At 51.3% G+C, this 19,108-nt stretch overlaps 1 protein-coding gene across 1 annotated transcript in view; it reads right to left on the reverse strand.

Moving 5' to 3' along the window:
• The window catches only part of B4GALT1 (beta-1,4-galactosyltransferase 1), a 47,124-nt gene extending 30,727 nt beyond the window's left edge, over positions 1-16,397 (reverse strand). The window contains exon 1 of the mRNA XM_059657116.1: positions 15,803-16,397. Coding sequence (XP_059513099.1) covers positions 15,803-16,202 — 400 coding nt within the window. The 5' untranslated portion in view covers positions 16,203-16,397. The remainder of the gene's footprint in view (positions 1-15,802) is intronic.
• Between the last annotated feature and the right edge of the window lie 2,711 nt (positions 16,398-19,108).

The following is a 19,108-nucleotide window of genomic DNA, read 5'->3' on the forward strand; positions in this document are numbered from 1 at the left end:
AAGAGGAACCTGGCCAGTATGACTCAGTTGGTTGGAACATCGTTCTATGCACCAGAAGGTAACGGGTTCGATCAGTTGGGGTGTGTACCGGAGGCAACTGAGCAATGCATCTCTTTCACAATGATGTTTCCCCTCTTTCTCCCTTCCTCCCTCTCTCAAAAATAATAAATTAAAAATATTTTTAAACAGCTGGGTGAAATAAATTAGAATCAGAATGAGCTACAAAAGAATACTCTTTACATAAGTTAAAAATACATGTACAGCCGAAACCGGTTTGGCTCGGTGGATAGAGCGTCGGCCTGCGGACTGAAAGGTCCCAGGTTCGATTCCGGTCAAGGGCATGTATCTGGGTTGCGGGCATATCCCCAGTAGGAGGTGTGCAGGAGGCAGCTGATCGATATTCCTCTCTCATCGATGTTTCTAACTCTCTATCTCTCTCCCTTCTTCTCTGTAAAAAATCAATAAAATATATTTTAAAAAAAATACATGTACATATACTGTATGACCTGTTTATATGACATTCTCAAAAAGCCAAAACAATAGTAATGGAGAACAGATCAGGAAGGGGTTGCCAGGGGTGAAGGGCTGGAGGAGAATGGGGACTATACGGGGGATTTTTGCACTGATAGAAAAGTTCTGTATCCTGATTGTTGTGGTGGCCACACAAATATATACTTGTATTATACAGACCTATACACCAAAAAAATTTTTTTACTATATGCTCATCTAAAAAATAAAATTAAAAAATGAATATAGCCCGGCTGGCGTGGCTCAGTGGTTGAGCTTCGACCTATGAACCAGGAGGTCACGGTTCGATTCCTGGTCAGGGCATAGGCCTGGGTTGCAGGCTTGATCCCCAGTGGGGGACAATGAAGGAGGCAGCTGATCAATGATTCTCTCTCATCACTGATGTTTCTATTTCTCTCTCCCTCTCCCTTCCTTTCTAAAATCAATAAAAATATATTTTAAAAAAATGAATATATGTAAAACAGCAGCTCCCATTTGGCAAGAACAAAAACATTCACACATTAAACAGTCACACATTAGAATGGTTGCCGGAGGTGGGGTGGAGAATTGGAAGGGGAATGAGGATAAAAGGGAGTCCATGATGATAACGGGCATGAAACAGTGTGATGGCTGGATGGAAAGAAAGGAAAGCAGGAAGAAAGCACAAAGGAAATAAGCAGGGGAGCGGGGGAGGATGGAGCTGGATGTATCCTTCCAGCACTGTTCAGGGGAGAAAGGAACCCTGACCTCTAGACAAACCAAAGTCCCTGAGCAGGTCTGCAATCCTGTGGGGTCAGATTCATCAGCCACAACAGCCTGACACCACCCCCCATTGGAGGACTCACTTCCCTGCTCTGACTTCTGACTCACTGGCTGTGGACTAACCGCCTTCCCTCCTAGTGCTGCAGCCAGAGAACTCTAAGGCACTTGACAACAGTTCTAACCTTCCCAGTAAATCAGAAGTTTAGCGATCCAGCAGGTAAGTAAGCCTCCTGGGAGTTTTATTACCGAGTAAGTTGCTCCTCCGATATTCTGGAGCCCTGACTGGATTTCTGGACCAGTAATGCTGGTGTCACGCACATCCTCTTCTCTCTCCATCCAGAACCAGGCTTTGGGCTGTAGAGAGCCTGCTTCTCTAGGGGCCATCTGGGCAGTCTGCCAACCATGCACTCCTGGCAATACCTCTGGGGTCTCAGGACCACTTTAAATGTAGCCAGCTCCCTCCAATTTCCTTCTCTACGGAGTAGGTATAAAACAATGTGTTCTTTTCAGGTGGTAAATGAGATAACACATACACATATTTATCACAGTACTTGACACTAATATCAATAAATATTACTGTGCCTTCTCACCGACTCCCTAGAACTTCAAAGCCTACAGGGTTATTACAGCTCTACAATCACAAGAGACTAAAATTCCACTTTTCTACTCTGAACACCAGCAACAGCGACAGACTTGGAAGAAGAGCTTGGGACCTCAAGTGGTTTTGGGGGCATGACATAACCTTCCTGCAAAACATAAGGGTTGAACAGCGATTCTGCTCATCTTTTACTGTCAGAGACAAGTATTAAATATTAAAGAACCAGCTTAGAAAAGAATACAGAAGAAAAATTTTATAATCTTGGAATGATATAGACCCTCCTAAGTGGGGGGGAAAAACCTAAAGTAATATAGAAAAACACAAACTTAAATACATAAAAATTCAAAACTTGGCTGTATGGTCAAAGCTACCAGAGATAAAGTAAAAAAGACAGATGCCTGGTTGGGTGGCTCAGTTGGTTGAGCGTAATCCTATACACCAAACAGGTTGTAGGTTCAATCCCCAGACAGGGGTGCATATAGGAGGCTCTCTCTCCCTCCCCATCCTCTCTACCCCTTCCTCTTCCTAAAATTAATAAAAATATCCTCAGGTGAAGATTAAACAAACAAACAAAGAAGACAGGTGACAGATGTAGAGACCATATTTGCAAACAATATATACTAAAGGAATAATAGTCATAGTATTAAAAACTCCTGCAAACATATTTTTAAAATAGAAAAATATGAACAAGTAATTTACAAAAGAAATACAAATAGCCAACAAACACATGACAGTTTGCTCAACATCTTCACTAATTAGAGAAACAAATTCAAACAAGATACCATATTTGATCATCATATTGACAAACGTAAAAAGACTGATAGCACCCAGTGCCGGCATGCCTGTGGGAAATAGGCACTTCTCATTCACAGCTGATGAGCATAAATGGGAGAGCAATTTGACAGTATCTATCAAAATGGTACAAATGCATGATCTACAGATTTCAAATCATAACCTAATCTCCCACCTTGAAACACTGGAAAAAGAAGAGCAAACTAAGTCTAAAGCAAGCAGAAGGAACAAAATAAAGATTAAAGCAGAAATTAATGAAAAAAGAGAATGGAGGAACAATAGGGAAGGGGGAAATCAATGAACCAAAAGTTGGTTCTTTGAAAAAAAAAAAAAAAAAAGGCATGGACTGACCAGAAAGGGATTAAAAAAAACCCCAAAAAACTCAAAATCAGGAATGAAAGAGGGAACATCCCTACCAACCTTATAGAAATAAAAAGGAATTTAAGGGCATATTATGAACAAATGTATGCCAACATATTAAATGACTTAGGTTAAGTGGACAAACTTTTAGAAAGACACAAACTACCAAACTGACTCAAGAATAAGTAGAAAATTTGAATAGACCCATAACAAGTAAAAAAAATTGAATTGGCAAACAAAAAGCTTCCAACAAAGAAAAGCGCAGGCCCAGATGACCTCACTAGTGAATTCTACTAGACAGTTAAAGAATATAAATCCTTCACACACTCTCCCTAAAAGTGAAGGGAGAATATTTCCCTCCTCATTTAGGAGTTAGTTTACCTTGGTACCAAAATCACATAGAGACATCATGAGAAAGAAGACTACAGATAATTCAAGATTAACTTATTTTTTAAAAAAAAAAAATTAATCATCTCTGCTGGTGTGGTTCAGTGGTCGGCCCACAGAAAAGCATTTGACAAAACACATCACCTATTCATGATAAAAAACACTCAACTAGAATCTTTCTTCGCCTGATAAAGAGGAACATGGGGTACCCACACTGCTATGAAAATCCCACTGCTATCATTATACTTAATAGCGAAAGACTGAATGTTTTCCCCCTAAGATCAAGAACAAGAAAAGGATGTCCTCTCTTATCACATCTCTTAATCATTGTGCTAAAAGTTCTAACCAAGATAATTAGGCAAGAAAAAGAGCTGCTGTGAGAGTGAGTGAAAGTAATGCATATGAAGAACTTTCCCTGTGCCTGGCCAGTGCTGCATTAGCACCGTCTACTATGAGAGTGGCTGGCTGGTCGTTGCTGGAGCCCAGGGCCCTAGGCTCACAGTGGCTCCCACTGACTGGGTTTTCAAACCGACCAACTTACTCATTCATCCCAAGTTTTGATTCTGTGCCTAGACATTGAAATTGCTGGAGGATCAGGTGGGTGTGGATTTGTCCAGAAAGACTCACTCCTGGCTCCCAGCACCCTTGAGAATCACCCCAGTTCTACATGACCAGCCCTCAAGGGGACAGCACTCTACCATCCTGCCATGTAGAGTGCATGGCTACATCAGAATTCCCAGGCAGGCGGGGACTCCAGAGAGCATCCCAGCCAACCCCTCATCTCATGTTATGGATGGGTAAACCAAGGCCTTAGTGAGAAGATTTCTCTCAGATTACTCTGTAGGTTGGCCCCAGAGCTGGAGTGAAAGGCTTGCCATCCTGACTTCCAATACCAGCTCCTAAGCAAAGACAGGCTGCCTACAGCCCAGGCCTAAGTTTTTCTAACAATACACAGGCCACTGGGCACCCCAGGTTACGCCCATTTACATCCAGTCTCATTTTTTAACATCCCTTCTCACTTCCTGAGATTCCACCAAATATCCAATGCTCCTTCCAGCTCCCCTGCCTTACCACTCAGCTATCTGTAACCTATGACGGTATCTCCCCAAGACACTGATAAACAACATCCACCCAGAGAAGGGAAGACTATGGGTCACCACAGAATTCTGGCCCAACTGACACATGGCAACACATACTCCAAGTTCCCAGCACTGTGGGTTCAGCAAATTGGGAGGCCTTCTCCCTGTAGCCTGGGGCAGGTATGTTCATGTATAAGCCAGGCCACAGTCTCCACTAAACCCTGGTTCCCTGCTAAATCCTGTCCCTAACCTGTGGTTACAGCCTCACCTTTCCTTCTCCCTGTTAACTCTGCCCTAGGGCAGATGAAACACACACACACACACACACACACACACACACACACACGCACACACACCAAAAAACTGCATTTGGAGGAAATTATACTCTGCAGCCCACTGTGTTGAATGGATGTCTTCTGGATGGATGGGTGAGGCACTGATCAAAATACAGAGTACTGATATTGCCACAAACCTCATCTCATTCAATCCTTTATCAACCCAGTGTCTCCCCATTTTACAGAGGAAGAAAGTCTTGCCCTGGGTCCCCCAGGAACAATGTGCTGGACAGCAGCTCTGGCCTGATTCCAACTGGACCCAGAGAGCACCCTGTTAATAAATCACAGCTGACTGCTGCGGAATGCAGTAGAAGACAGGACATAAGGAGCGGCTACAAGATGAAGGGAGCAGCTGTCCCAGGTTGAATCCACCCTGTCTGCTGGATTTGTAAACCTTTGGTCACTGAAATTGATACCACTGTAATTAGCTAGTTATTAGTAGGAAAGGAGCAAAAATGGAAGCCAGACATTATAAGCATGTCATTTGGGCAACTTCACCAGGAATACCAGGCCAGTCCCTGAAGATCACTGGAGGGGGTGTCCAACACAGGGAAGACAGATGCAGAATAACATTTGGGAATATGTAATCCCCTAAACAAAGAATTTCACTCTCTTAGACTCTTGTTGCTTAGGGTGTGCTCTCTTGTTTCTCTTGCATCCACCCACGGCCATGCGGACCCCACAGGCAATGGACTACAGCAGGGAAACACAAGCTGGCCTGATGCGGGACTGGACCTGGCTCCACCATGGAAAGGAAACTCTGGATACTGGCTCTGATTTTTGCTCTACTGAAACCCCTGCTACACTTCTAATGACTGGACTAAAGGAAATGGGACTTTGGAAACCCAGGGGTGTAATTCCACAGAAATAAAGCTTTCTACCATATCACATCCTCCACTGGGAGCCTCTGGAAATGCTTCTCCCAGCAGTACCCCCAAGAACCCCACTCTCACAAGCAGCCAGGGAAGACAAGCTCCTCTCCTCTCCTGTAACAAAATCACTAGTTCTAAAGTCATTCTACCGTTTATGCAAGTCAGCAGGCTCCTGTTTATCTATGAAAAGGGCATGTGCATGGGGGGTGGCTATAGGGACAGAACTGGCAATTCATATTTGCAGACCTTGGACTATTGATCACTTTAACCCCCCCCCGCCCCCCCGCCCCCCTGCCAAAAAAAATCTTTCTTTGCTTGGGCCCCTTCCTGGATTCCATAAACCAGGGCTGTCAGGTCAGAGTTCATCCATTTGGGTTAAATGGTCAGCCATCCCGGCTAGCCCATCAGAACCTAACATAGTTTCTGTGGATGGCTGAACGCAGTATTTCTAGCCATCAATCTGCAAAGTTTTAGATCAACACCATTTTAAAGTCAGACTTTCAAAGAGCTCTGCCCTCATTCTATAGGTTTGGCTCCATAAATAAAGGAAAAATGAAAAGTTCTTGTCTTGTATAAATGAACTAGTTGGCAAAGGCAATTGAAAGGGCCACCAGTAAGGCTTTTTGCATACTGAGAAACCTCAGCAGGAACCAGAGGCAACGGCTTAAAGAAAAAGCTTCAAATCCAGAGTGTCCGCAGGCCCTTCACAGGGACCTTAACACACATACAAGGCCCAAGGGCTGGGGGTGTAAGTGTGAGACTCCAGACGGACCTGACTCCCGGAATCCACACTCCTTAAAGCCAATATCCCTGGCCCAGGAATTTACAATTTGGGGCCTGGGGAACAAAGTAGCAATATCCTCTGGCCTAGAATTTCCTCTTTAGCTACTTATCCCAAGGAAATAATTCAACTGAAGCAATGAGTGGCACACAGCAAAAATGTGCAAGATTATCTGTGATGGTGAAATCCGGAATGTTGAATGCTAAGAGAATATCTATAAGAATATAGAGAGCTGCTATGTAAGATAATTAGGATAATTATAAACAACGTAACAGCTGAATGAAAATAGAATACAAAATAGTTTCACACTACAATTGCAACAGAGTAAAATAGGTATACATTTGGAAGGTAAATGGAGTTTTGCTACAGTGTTAGGCAATGTTTTGTTACAATGGTAGACAGAAGAATTATGTTTTTAAACATTTAATATAATGACATTTCAATTAAAAAAAAAAAGGAAGGAAGAAATCCTACAAAGCAAATGCCAAAATCTTCGCAAATAAGAACTATCAGTACTACCAATAACGGATAACATAGATTGAGAGCTTATTCTATGTTAGGCACTGTTTCAGGACCTTTTATGCCTATTACCTAAACTTCACATCTACCGGTGAGAGCAGAGAGGACAGTATCTTTCCCATATCACATGGCTAGCCAGAGTGACAGAAAGAAACCTTCCCCGTGACATTTTAGAGGTCATCCGACAACCAAAATCTTTATGCCTATTAGTCAGAGACCAGAAGCCTCACTACAAGAGCTCTTGAAATGGGCAGTGGGTGCCAGAAGCCTTTCATGTTGCAGATATAACCAGGATTTCTCCCCACAACAACCTAGACTGGAGGAGGAAGAGAAACTGGGACTTGCCCAAAATGACTTAACAAGTTAGAAGAACCAGAACTCAGAGTCCTCACTCCAGTGGCATTCAAGGCTTGCTCCTACCCTCTGCAGACCATGAAACCCCTCCTTCTGTACCTCCCCTTCCCGTCACCTTCCTCCCTTCGGTCCCTCAGTCTAAGCCAGTGGTTCTCAACCTTCTGGCCCTTTAAATACAGTTCCTCCTGTTGTGACCCAAGCATAAAATTATTTTCCTTGCTACTTCATAACTGTCATGTTGCTACTGTTATGAATCGTCATGTAAATATCTGATATGCAGGATGGTCTTGGGCGACCCCTGTGAAAGGGTCGTTCGACCGCCAAAGGGGTCGCGACCCACAGGTTGAGAACCGCTGGTCTAAGCTATCCTCAGCCTTCCCTTGCCCAGCATGGTCCCAACTACACCAGCTCTCTCTTCTATCATCTTTTGTTCACTCTGCCTCTACTTCCTGTCTTCTCCTACCCTGCGGGAAACCGAATACAACAGCCAGGCTTCAGCTACGACGTTCTTCTCACGCGCAGCAACTCCAGGAAGTTACAGGCTGTGTTCAGCAGTAGAACCCTGCCCCTCCCAACCAGGGAGACTGTTCAAACAGCCTGAGGCAGGGAGAGAGGCCCCACATTTTGACTCTGGCCCTGGGAGCACCACGCTTCCTCTCCGCGGTATTGCCAGAGTCTGTCCACTGCTGAGGGGATCCCAGAGAATGGGGTCAGCTCTTGTTTACATCCAACTCCCATGCTTCATAGAGTATAGTTACCAATACAAGTTTGCTGAATGAACAAGTGAGTCCCCACTCAGCCTCTTCCTTGGGGCCCCTCGTAATTCTGGGGTGAGGACTCAAATCTACCTACTGGACAGGCAGCGACCGTACCCAAGCTGCCTGAAAAGCTCATCTGAATGCCAGGAACTACCTAATACCTCCGACAATGCAAATACCAGTTTCCTTAGTGCACCTTTACCTCGGAGTCCTTTCCTGTTTTTTAAGTTGGTGGCTCCTAGAACGCCAACAACGGCTCTGCAGTTTCAGGATGCCAAAGGCAAAAGGACGTTATGCAAAACAGGAAGAAACTTTTAAAGAAAAATTTTAAGACATTTTTTAGAATGTATCCTGTCATCAAGCCAGGCAATGACTGAACCCCCTGCCAGGGCCCCTCCCTAAGACCCAAGTGGTGGGGCAGGAAGCAGCCAGATCTCATACAGTACTGGTCACGCTGGTATGACATAACCCTGCCCCTTCCCTCACTGCAGCCTCCCCCTGATCCCATAACCCTGCCCCTTCCCTCACTGCAGCCTCCCCCTGATCCGCAGGCTCTGTGCCAAACGACCCCTGGCAGATTCCCAAACCCAGAGTGTCCCTCAGAAGAGGAGAATTTAGCTCCAGTGAAGACACTCGACGTGGAATAACCTCAAAACAGACACCTTGGGAAGAGCCTGGTACACTGACCTTAACTGCTCTAACCCGCCAGAACCAGCACCTACTTCATGCCAGACTCTCCTGGTCTCTGAGGCTTTTCCCCCACAGAAAGGATTCCTGGAAACCTACAGGTTTCTGACTGCATGACCCCTCCCCAGATCTCAGGACCTCCTGGCAGTGGGAGAGCCGGCTGTGTATTTCAGAGTCTGATTTGCGAGCTTGTTCCCACACCTTCTGTGGAAACAGGCAAGTCGGTCACGCCAACAGCACGGGGTTAGCTAGCTGGTTCTTCACCCAGCACCATAGCCCCAGGCCCCATAAGCCTAGCCTAGCCAAAGAGACACATGGAAAAGTTACTTAGAAAGCTGACTCATGGGGCATCAACCCCCGAGTCTCCCCGCCCTCGCCCCCCTACTTCTATTGACAGCTGACTTCTGCTCAGCTTTATCCTAAGTGCCTGGCCTGCAACCTGCCCCTCTGCCCCTGCCCCAAGCACTTCCTGCACCTGGTTTCCTTTCTAGACACATCTTTCATTCAGCAATAGACAATACTCATCTGCCTGCAATAAGCAAACATGTAATTTTCGTTGGGCCTACCCTTTAGTAAAACTGGTTTAAAAACCTAGCCCTTCTCAAAAAGCGCTCACTCCTTTATTTCCTTTTTTTTTTAGAAAACTCTACTATGGAAACAATCCAAAAAAGTACATAAAGTTTTATGCACAAGCCTCACAAGATCACAAAAAAACCCCACAAAAAAACAAAAAACAAAACAAAACTGTGTGTATGTGTTCAACAGCTGTTGAATGATGAAAGTTATACATATTCAGCTGACAGAATAAGATAGCCTTTGTGACTTTTAAAGGTGTAGAACCAAGCTTGTGATAGGATCGTAAATGAAAAATACTAGGCACGGAGCTCTCTCTATCTATACTAATCTGTCTGTCCTTCTAATAAAGATAGCATCTATATTCTTAAATATGTACAAGGAAAAAGGACTAGCAGACAACATGCCAACGTATTTTGTCTGGGTGACAGGAATATAGGTATGCTTTTTTACCTCCTAACTTTTCGAATTATTTTCAATGAGCCTGCATTACCTTTTACAGAAAAAGTAGTGAGTTTTTTTGTGTAAAATCTCACACAGAGAGATTATTGGCTCCTAAAAAAGAAAAAAAACAAACAAAGCAAAAACAAAACAGGAACAAGCAACAACTACAGCCCTAGCTTCCCAGGGAGGCATATCCTCCTCCTCCTCTCTGGGCTTGGCGAGGGGCTTCGGAGAGGCGGCTGGGGATCGAGAAGCAGCTACCCCACACACCCAGACCAGAGATTAAAACCACTGCCGAACAACTCAGCAAGAGCCAGTGACATAGCCACTGGCCCTCGTGGCTGAGGCCAGGCTGGAAAGCAGAACCTGAAACACGGAGGGTGTGAGTCAGCCCTTCTGCCGTCTAAGGACAAATCCCTTTAGGCCACGTTCGCCTACAACCAGCTCCCTGCCAGACCCTGTCCCCGACCCCTAAGCCACCACAGCCTTCCAGCCTGAAGACCTCTGACCTTTAGAACAGGATCTGAGATCTCTCCCCGAGCTGGGGACCGGCGTGGGCCCCGGGAAACAGAGAGGCCCCTGCCACTGCGGCCTTTACAAGCACAGCCGCGGTCTGGTTCCCAGGACCCCCCAGCAAGTGAAGGGGCAGGAGGGGCCCTGTGGTGGCCACAGACGCCCATCCCACGCCTCGTTCACTCCCGCAGGAGCCAGGGTCCGCCTGGCGAGGCTTCACAGTGACCTCACTGTCCCAAGGCCACACTGGGCAGCGCCAGAGCTGAATGGAAAATAGCCACAGTGCCAGGCCTCAAGGGATTTAGGCAGAAAGGGGGGACCATTTGTCTGAAAAGACAGCTGTACTGGTGCTTAAAAGGGTAAGAAAAACTGGAAATTCCAGGTGGATGTGGATTCAAGCAGAATTCCAGTCTCTGCTTCTTGCGAATGGGCATGGAACAACGGGTAGGAGCCACTGGGTAAGCGGCTGGAGAAATCACCAGGTTTGACTTGACCACAGGATGATCGGGCTCATCACACACACACACACACACACACACACGCACACACACACACACACACGCACACACGCACGCGTGCGTGCGGAACCCAGCTGAGCCCCCAAAGTCTGGAAGGCCCCTAGGACAGAATCCAATGGAAAGGTTGGGGCTGCCTTGGCATTAACTGTCTGGCCATTCACAACCCATAAATTAGCCAATTCCCAAGCTGGGCATTCCTATCCTGCTTGTTACCCAAAGACCGTAACACCCAGCCATATGGCTGCTAATGTCTCATCACAGTCATTATAAAGCAGCAAGTTAAAGATGACCCAGCAGAGCTAATATGAGGTTTCAGAAATTAGAGGAACATTTTTTCACACAATCAAATAAACCAGGACTGAAGAAGTTTGATACCAACTCTGGAAGTCTGAATAAGAGAAAGAAATAAGGAAGAAAAGAAGGAAAGGAGGGTGGCTAAGGCAAGGGAGAGACTAAACACACACACACACACACACACACACACACACACACATCAGCACAGTTAATTGTGCCTCCTCTGCCTAAACTGTGAGTTCCTAAAGACTGTCATCTTCCTCTTTCTAGCTTTGGTGCCCAGACAGGCATATTGTTGGAATTTAATGAATGAAGTTACCAGATGCTTTAGCCATCAAGGACATCCAGGCAAGCTGCCATCGTGTAAAATCTCACCAAGGGACCCAAAAACACACCTCACAAGATCTTCCCAGGATCTCCATGCCACACCAGGCTGCCCTGAGCCTCTGCACTAGGTACCTACTGAGCAATAACCTCAAGGAAGAGCACGGGGCAGGCAGGCTCTCTCGGGAGCACGCCCACGCCTTTCTTCCCTCTCAGGGTATATCTTTACTTTTCTCTCCTAAACGCTAAGGGTCCAAACAAGAACAGTAGGGAGCAGCAGCTCATCCCAGGCCTACCCCGTGAATCTGTCTCCAAGGCCCCCTTTTCTCTGACTTTCCAGTGACTAACAGCAGCCCAGCATGGCACATGTCTTTAGTATGCTTCTGGAGAGCCAAAGCAGAGGGCCCCCCCCCCCCAGGCTCTCTCTCCTGTTGCTTCTTCTACCCTAAGCCTCCCACCCTTCCTCTGTTTCACCGTCCCCAGCTTTAATAAACACACTCTCGAAATAAAAAGTAAATTAAGGAAAAGAAAAGAGCACTGGGCGGGGAAGCAGGAGACTGGGTTCCAGCCCCAGCAAGCCGCTCCCCTCTAGCACAATGAGGGCTGGGGGCCAGGGGACTAGAGAGTCCCGTCCTGGGACGCCATGTTTCCGAGACACTGCAGTTCCAGTCCAATCCGACATTTGGCTCTCGATCCCTGTGCCCCAAGGAGTTTCCACCGCGCTCATCAGGCGAAGGCTCCCACACTTGCTCAGAGTCTGGGAGGAATGACAGCAGGCGGGGATCGGGCCTGCCCCCATCAGAAAGCCAGACAGCCACGGCGGGTATTTCTCAATCTCAGCTTGTTGGACTAGAAGGCATGTCTGTGTGTACGTCAATAAATATTTTCCCTAGAAAAGCAACAGGACAATACTGGTTTACAAAACTAGTTACATAACCTCCCAAAGCTTGACGATCTGGACACAAGGGAGGCTCCTTGTGCATCCCCTAACCCTTAGGATGAGGCTCCACTCCAAACTGGAAGGTGATGAGGTCCCAAGACTCAACCCCAAAGTGGGGAGAGAGCCCTTTCCCGAGCAGAGGCCAAGACAGAGGTCCTCAAAGTACACACTGTCCTGGGCTTGCGTCCCCACGTGTGCACATGAGGGAGAGGTGGGGGGGCGAGGACGGCACGCTGGTAGAAAAACACCTGAGAGCTGAGAGCTCTGCAGAGATTCAGCAAATGCTTTGTCTTCCCGTGGGCACAAACTGAGGCAGAGGCCTGGCTGACAGCCCCCACAAAAGCCAGGGAAACTGGTTTATGAACAAATGGCTCCCAGGGCCCTGGCTACCTGCAGCTGCTATTTGCCGGCCCAGGTGCCCATGACTTTCTGGTGCCCATGACTTCAGGTGCCCACCTGTAGATCAGCGTCTTCCTCATGGCACAGCTGGGCAAGAGGGGCCTCTGGTGTTTAACTAGTCTCATACTCACCACCACTCACTGCCCCCATGTACCCTTGAGGGGACTGTGCCAAAAGCCCCAGGCCCCAGTGGAGTCCTCAGGTCAGTCCTACCTCCCCTAACCAGTCCAACCTGAGGTACGGCCCCCTCCCTACCCAGCCCCTCTCTGGGATGGCAGCGCCAGCGCCAGTCGTCACATTGAGCTGCCGCCAAACCTGAGCAGAGATAACAATGCAAGGTCACTGCTCCTCCCAGGCTGACTACATTGAAGGCAAACACCCAGGCAGCCAGGAAAGGGGCCTCACCACCTCAGCTCAGTGGAGTGTATGCTGCTCCGCCCTCGGGTGGGCGGGGAGGATACCACCCACAGGCCCGATCACCCTGGGAGAACTCAGGAGCCTCACACTAGCTCATGGGGGGGCCAGGGCCTACTATGGCTCCAAATACTATACCCTACCCTACGTTACACAGAGAGTGTAGACGGAGACGGGATTCAAACCAAGTCTATCTGAAGTCAATCTCAAAGCTCTGACAACCCACAACGGATCTAATAGTGACCCATCAGCAGCCAAGCATGGCTCCCCCATGGAAGGGCATGGCGGTTACCCACCACCTACCCGCCGGGAGGGATCGAAGCATCTGCTCCAGACCCCTGGACACCAGAAAGGAGAGCCACATTGTAGAAAGGAACTGCAAGTAGTGAAAAGGCCACAGCTCTGAACCCCACGGGTGCTTTCTCCCACCAACCTCAAAACCACCCCACAAGGGCTTTGGCAGACACCTGCCCAGCTGAACAGATGGGCCATCCCACCCCGCAACACACACACACACACACACACACACTCTCTCTCTCTCTCTCTCTCTCTCCCAAGGAAGACTTTCAGCTCTCTTAAGGCTCCCTCCCAGCCAGGAACTTCCCCTCTGAGAGCTGCACCCAACCACTCAAACCTAAGGGCTCAATTAAAATGGAGAAAAACCCTCCGCCTTCACTTTCATGGCTGCCACACCAAGACAGCCAAGCTGGAGAACACGCAGGGCCTCTCTCCTTGCCCTCCCAAAGCTTGTCTCTCAGAAAGTCCCTTCGAGCCACCAACTCGGAGTTCACTCAGAGACGCCAGTAACCGCTCTGGTGACTAGGAACACTATCCTAAAACAATGCAGGGTGCGCTCCCACAGCCTCTGTGATTCATCCGGAAGGCCCCGACACTTCAAACATCAATCAAATGAACTTCGGGGTACTTTCATTTGCTAATTAATTTCTCTTCCTTTCTGCTCAAAGTCCAGGCAACTATTACAAAAACAAAAGGACCTGAGCGACAGTGCTGTGATGGGGGACACTGGCCGCTCTGGAGTAAGGGAACTCACTCTGTCTTCCTTCTTTTTCTCAAACTCTCCACGGAAGTCTGAGAAATAAAACTTCAAGTCCCAAGTCCTAGTTGTCACATACTTAACATACACAATCTCGTTTCGTTCTAAAAATAACCTGATGAGTTAAACATCCGCAACCTCACTTTATACATGAGAGACTGGGAGGAACTGTATCTCAGGCACTTAGCGGCGGGGCAAGGGTTCGACTTCATTCTATGGGACCAGTCTGCTTCCCAGAGACCATCGTCAAGTCCAAAAGAATTCCATTTTCTGCTTTAAGAAAAGTCCCCCCCCCCGATGACCACAATTCATGTCCGACCAACTGCTAGAGCTTCCTCCCAAACTGGATATAAAAATGTTGAAGTAATTATCGGAGAAGTTGAGCAAGAGCATGTAAGAGGCCTGCTCTGCCAGGATTCTGCGGAAAAGTGTAAGAGTTCCTATTGGCAGGATGCCTGCCTGCCTGCCAGGGCCCCTCACAGGGAACAGCATTCTCTCAACCCTGGCATGAGAAATGAGCAGCCACCTGTCTGGTCATCTTGGAAGCAAACCTGTGGCCGAGTGGGGCTTGACTGCCTGTGGATACAGGTCAAGAAAAGTCCCAGAGGAGGCTCAGCCTCCTCCTGACGCAGGGAACTGGATCCCATCCGCCCAAGCTCCCAGTCTAGTTGAAAGAGAGGCTGGTGATTAAGGTTCGCATCCTCTGGGCGAGATCACTGCGACTCCAGGCTGCTCCTGGGAAGGGACAACTGGGTGCTAACTGGTTATCCGTCAGCCCTCCAGCCTCCAGGCTCACATTTATATTCCCACAAACACCACCCGCCCCTGGAAGGAGGTTTGGGGAACCTACAAGGGCAAGAAGCCCGCGAGAAGGGTCCTGAACACAACGATGACAATTTACTGCGGGTTTACCCTCCTTAATACAAACCTTTGTTTACACTGCTTTAGCTAATCTTCCAAAATGACTACCGGGAATAGGTACCGTTTATTATCCCCATTAAACAGGTGAGAAACCAGAAGTTTAGGGAGAAGTCATTTGCCTGAATGCTCAGGAAAAGAGGTTAAGCCACTAGCTGAGAGTGGTTCTGAGGAAGACAAGTGAACTGGCAGATCAGCTCCCTGTCCCCCAAACTGGAGTGGGTGACTCTGAGCCGCCTTGTGGTCCCAACCAGAGTCAGCAGGGCGACGGCTGTCCCGAGCCCTAAGCACTCAACATCCCAAACTCCCTGAGGCTTGGGCCAGAGCAGAGACGTCTCCAAGCCTTCTCTCTGGTTCCGGGGCCAGAGGGCCCTGCGGCTTCCCCAGCCGGCCCCCCGCCCCGGCTTCCAACTTGAACCCAAAGGGACGCCCCTCCCAACCTCTCACCCCATCCAGCCCGGAACCGCTTTTGGGATTAGGGACTGATCCGGAACAGGCAGGCGGGCTGTCCTGGAGGGGGGCGCGGGCGCACGTCCGGGACAGGCGGGGGGTGGGGGGGGCCTGTCGGGGAAATCCGGGGGAGCCCCGGTCCTCGGGCTGGCGCCCACCCGAGTCCTTACCGAGCAGCGGGGACTCCTCGGGGCAGGCGGGCAGCGGCCGTGCTGTGATGGGGGACGCTGGGGCCGAAGTCCGGTTGCTGGCGAGGCCGGGGAGAGAAGCCGCGTCGGGGCTGGCATCGCTACCCCGACGCGGCGGGGCAGTGGCGTCCCCGGGCGGCGGCGGCCGCCGCGGCTCCCCGGAGGGCTGCCCGATGGCGGCGGCGCCGTTCGAGCCGGCTTGGAGCGGCGGGGGGACGCCGACCAGGTAGGGCAGGCGGCTCAGGTCGCGGCCGCTTAGGTAATAGACGAGCGTGACGCCGAGGTGCAGCGCGCAGACGGCCACGAGCAGGCGGCAGGCCCGCTGCAGGGACGCGCCCGGCATCGCGGCGCTGCCGCCCAGGAGCGGCTCCCGGAACCTCATCTTCCCGCCGCCGCTTTAAGGGGCGGGTGGGCTCCGACGGGTAGGGCGGCCCGCCCGCGGGCCGCCGGCCAGGCGCTGCCAGGCCACGGGGCCGGGGGAGGGGCGGACGGAGGCCGGAGCGAGCGCCGCGAGCACACAGCGGCCGCCGAGACTCGCGCCGGCCCGGCCGCCCAGCGCGGAGCAGGGCGCCCGGGGCACGGGCGGGGCGGGGGCGGGGCCGGCGGGGCGGGGCCGGAGCGGAGTGATCAGGGTAAACGCGGGGCGGGGTCTCGGGGGCGCGGGTGGAGGGCGGGGCCGAACGGGGGGGGGCGGCGGGCAGGGCTGCTGGGCCGGGCGGCGGGCACCCCCAGGCGCCCCAGGCGAGGTTGGGGCTCCGGTGACCGCCCCGAGCGCCGGCCTCCCGAGCTGGCCGGGCAGCCGCGCCTTCTCCTCCGACACGCCCTCGGGAGGCGCCGCCACTTCCTGGGGTGTCCGGGCTCGGATGTGGGCCTGCCTCCGGCTTGGGGGCAAAGAAGAGGGCGGAGAAGAGAGCACGCGGGTTGCTGTTTTGGGGGATTGGGGGCCGCGGCGGCGTTCCGGCCGGTGGACCTGCGGGATCTGGGAGAGAGGTGCGGGGCCTGGGAGAGGGGTGCGGGGCCTGGGAGAGGGGTGCGGGCCTGGGAGAGAGGTGCGGGCCTGGGAGAGAGGTGCGGACCTGGGAGAGGGGTGCGGGGCCTGGGAGAGGGGTGCGGGTCTGGGAGAGGGGTGCGGGATCTGGGAGAGAGGTGCGGGGCCTGGGAGAGGGGTGCGGGGCCTGGGAGAGGGGTGCGGGTCTGGGAGAGGGGTGCGGGCCTGGGAGAGAGGTGCGGGCCTGGGAGAGGGGTGCGGGGCCTGGGAGAGGGGTGCGGGCCTGGGAGAGGGGTGCGGGATCTGGGAGAGAGGTGCGGGGCCTGGGAGAGGGGTGCGGGGCCTGGGAGAGGGGTGCGGGCCTGGGAGAGAGGTGCGGGGCCTGGGAGAGAGGTGCGGGGCCTGGGAGAGGGGTGCGGGCCTGGGAGAGGGGTGCGGGCCTGGGAGAGGGGTGCGGGCCTGGGAGAGGGGTGCAGACCTGGGAGAGGGGTGAGGGCCCTGGGAGAGGGGTGCGGGGCCTGGGAGAGGGGTGCGGGGCCTGGGAGAGGGGTGCGGGTCTGGGAGAGGGGTGCGGGGCCTGGGAGAGGGGTGAGGGTCTGGGAGAGGGGTGCGGGGCCTGGGAGAGGGGTGCGGGCCTGGGAGAGGGGTGCGGGCCTGGGAGAGGGGTGCGGGGCCTGGGAGAGGGGTGCGGGCCTGGGAGAGGGGTGCGGGCCTGGGAGAGGGGTGCGGGGCCTGGGAGAGGGGTGCGGGGCCTGGGAGAGGGTTCGGGGCCTGGGAGAGGGGTGCGGGGCCTGGGAGGGGTGCAGGGCGGGAGGTGGGGCAGCTGCGGAGGGATTCTCTGGGGCGACCTGAACCCTCTCCGTTAGGTCCGCGAGGCTGCGGCTGGGGGGCCCAGCTTGAAGATGGGGCTCCCCCCCGCCCCAGCCCTGCGGAAAAGAAGTGGACGAGTTCGCTTCTCTTGAATGGCCCAGACTACGGGACTCAAGAGGCCTGCCCACCGCGGTTTAGTGTTGCGGGGGATTCACGCTTTGGGAGCGAAGCAAGGAGCCTCGGTCACTCCCACGCCGGCAAGCAGGAGGCGAGCAGCCGGCTTTATTTACAATCGACACAGGTCTGGACCCCATCGTATGAAGGAGGGATTGCCCCCATTTTACAGATAATGAGTTCAAGGCTCAGGAAGGTTAAGCTCCCACAGCTGTGGAGAGGCAGGTGCAGAATTCTGGCTCCAAAACTTAAAAAAACAAAACAAAACAAACAAAAAAACACACCACATGTTGCCCTAGCCGGTTTGGCTCAGTGGATAGAGCGTCAGCCTGCAGACTGAAGGGTCCCGGGTTCGATTCCGGTCAAGGGCACATGCCGGGGTTGCGGGCTCGATCCCCATTAGGGGACGTGCAGGAGGCAGCCAATCAATGATTCTCTCTCATCATTGATGTTTCTATCTCTCTTTCCCTCTCCCTTCCTCTCTGAAATCAATAAAGATATTAAAAAAACAAAACAGCACATGTTTAGTCCTTGTTCATTTGCAAGTAAGGGCTGAAGGTTTTGTGGGTTCAAATCTGACCCAGAGGCCACTCCGCAGGCCCACCTAGTGCCTAAGTGAGCAGGGAAACCTCAGCCCTGAGAAGGACCCATGGAGGTGCTATCATTTATGTGGATGGAGGAGCTGAGGGCTCTGACAGCCACTCTGCAGTGCTGGGAATAACATAGATTGAAAGTTTGTTATATGCCAGTCAAACACAAGCCTAACTGCTTCACGCAATTTATCTCATTTAATTCCAGCTGCCCTGTCAAGGAACTGTTTCTGCCTCCATTGCACAGATGGAGAAAAACGACGCTCAGGAGTTGACCTTCGGTTGTGATCCTACAGAATCCACTTTCTTCACTTGGCTACGGGACCACCTGACTTTCCTGGTCTTCCTCGCTTCACTGGCACTCCTTCTCCTCCTCCTCCCCTTGTGGAAGGCCCCAGGCCATGTCCATGATGCTCTTTTCTGTCTATACTCCTTAGGGCTGATTTATAATGTCTGCATGCTGATGACTACAAAGTTTCTGTCTCTAGCCAAGACCCCCACCCCCAGACTAATACGCAACTGCCTATCATAGTGGCATCTCAAACTCAGCACATCTTGCCCCCAACAACTTACTACCTACACTCCACTCCCACTCTTACCTACCTCAGAGAATGGTACCGTTGTTCACCCAGTTCCCCACGCCCCAAACCTAAAAGGTGTCATCAGTGTGTCTCTCTTACTCTTAAACTAGAGGCTCAGTGCACAGAATTGTGCACTGGTGGGGTT

Source organism: Myotis daubentonii, chromosome 11 (assembly GCF_963259705.1).
Source record: "Myotis daubentonii chromosome 11, mMyoDau2.1, whole genome shotgun sequence".
NCBI lineage: Eukaryota > Metazoa > Chordata > Mammalia > Chiroptera > Vespertilionidae > Myotis > Myotis daubentonii.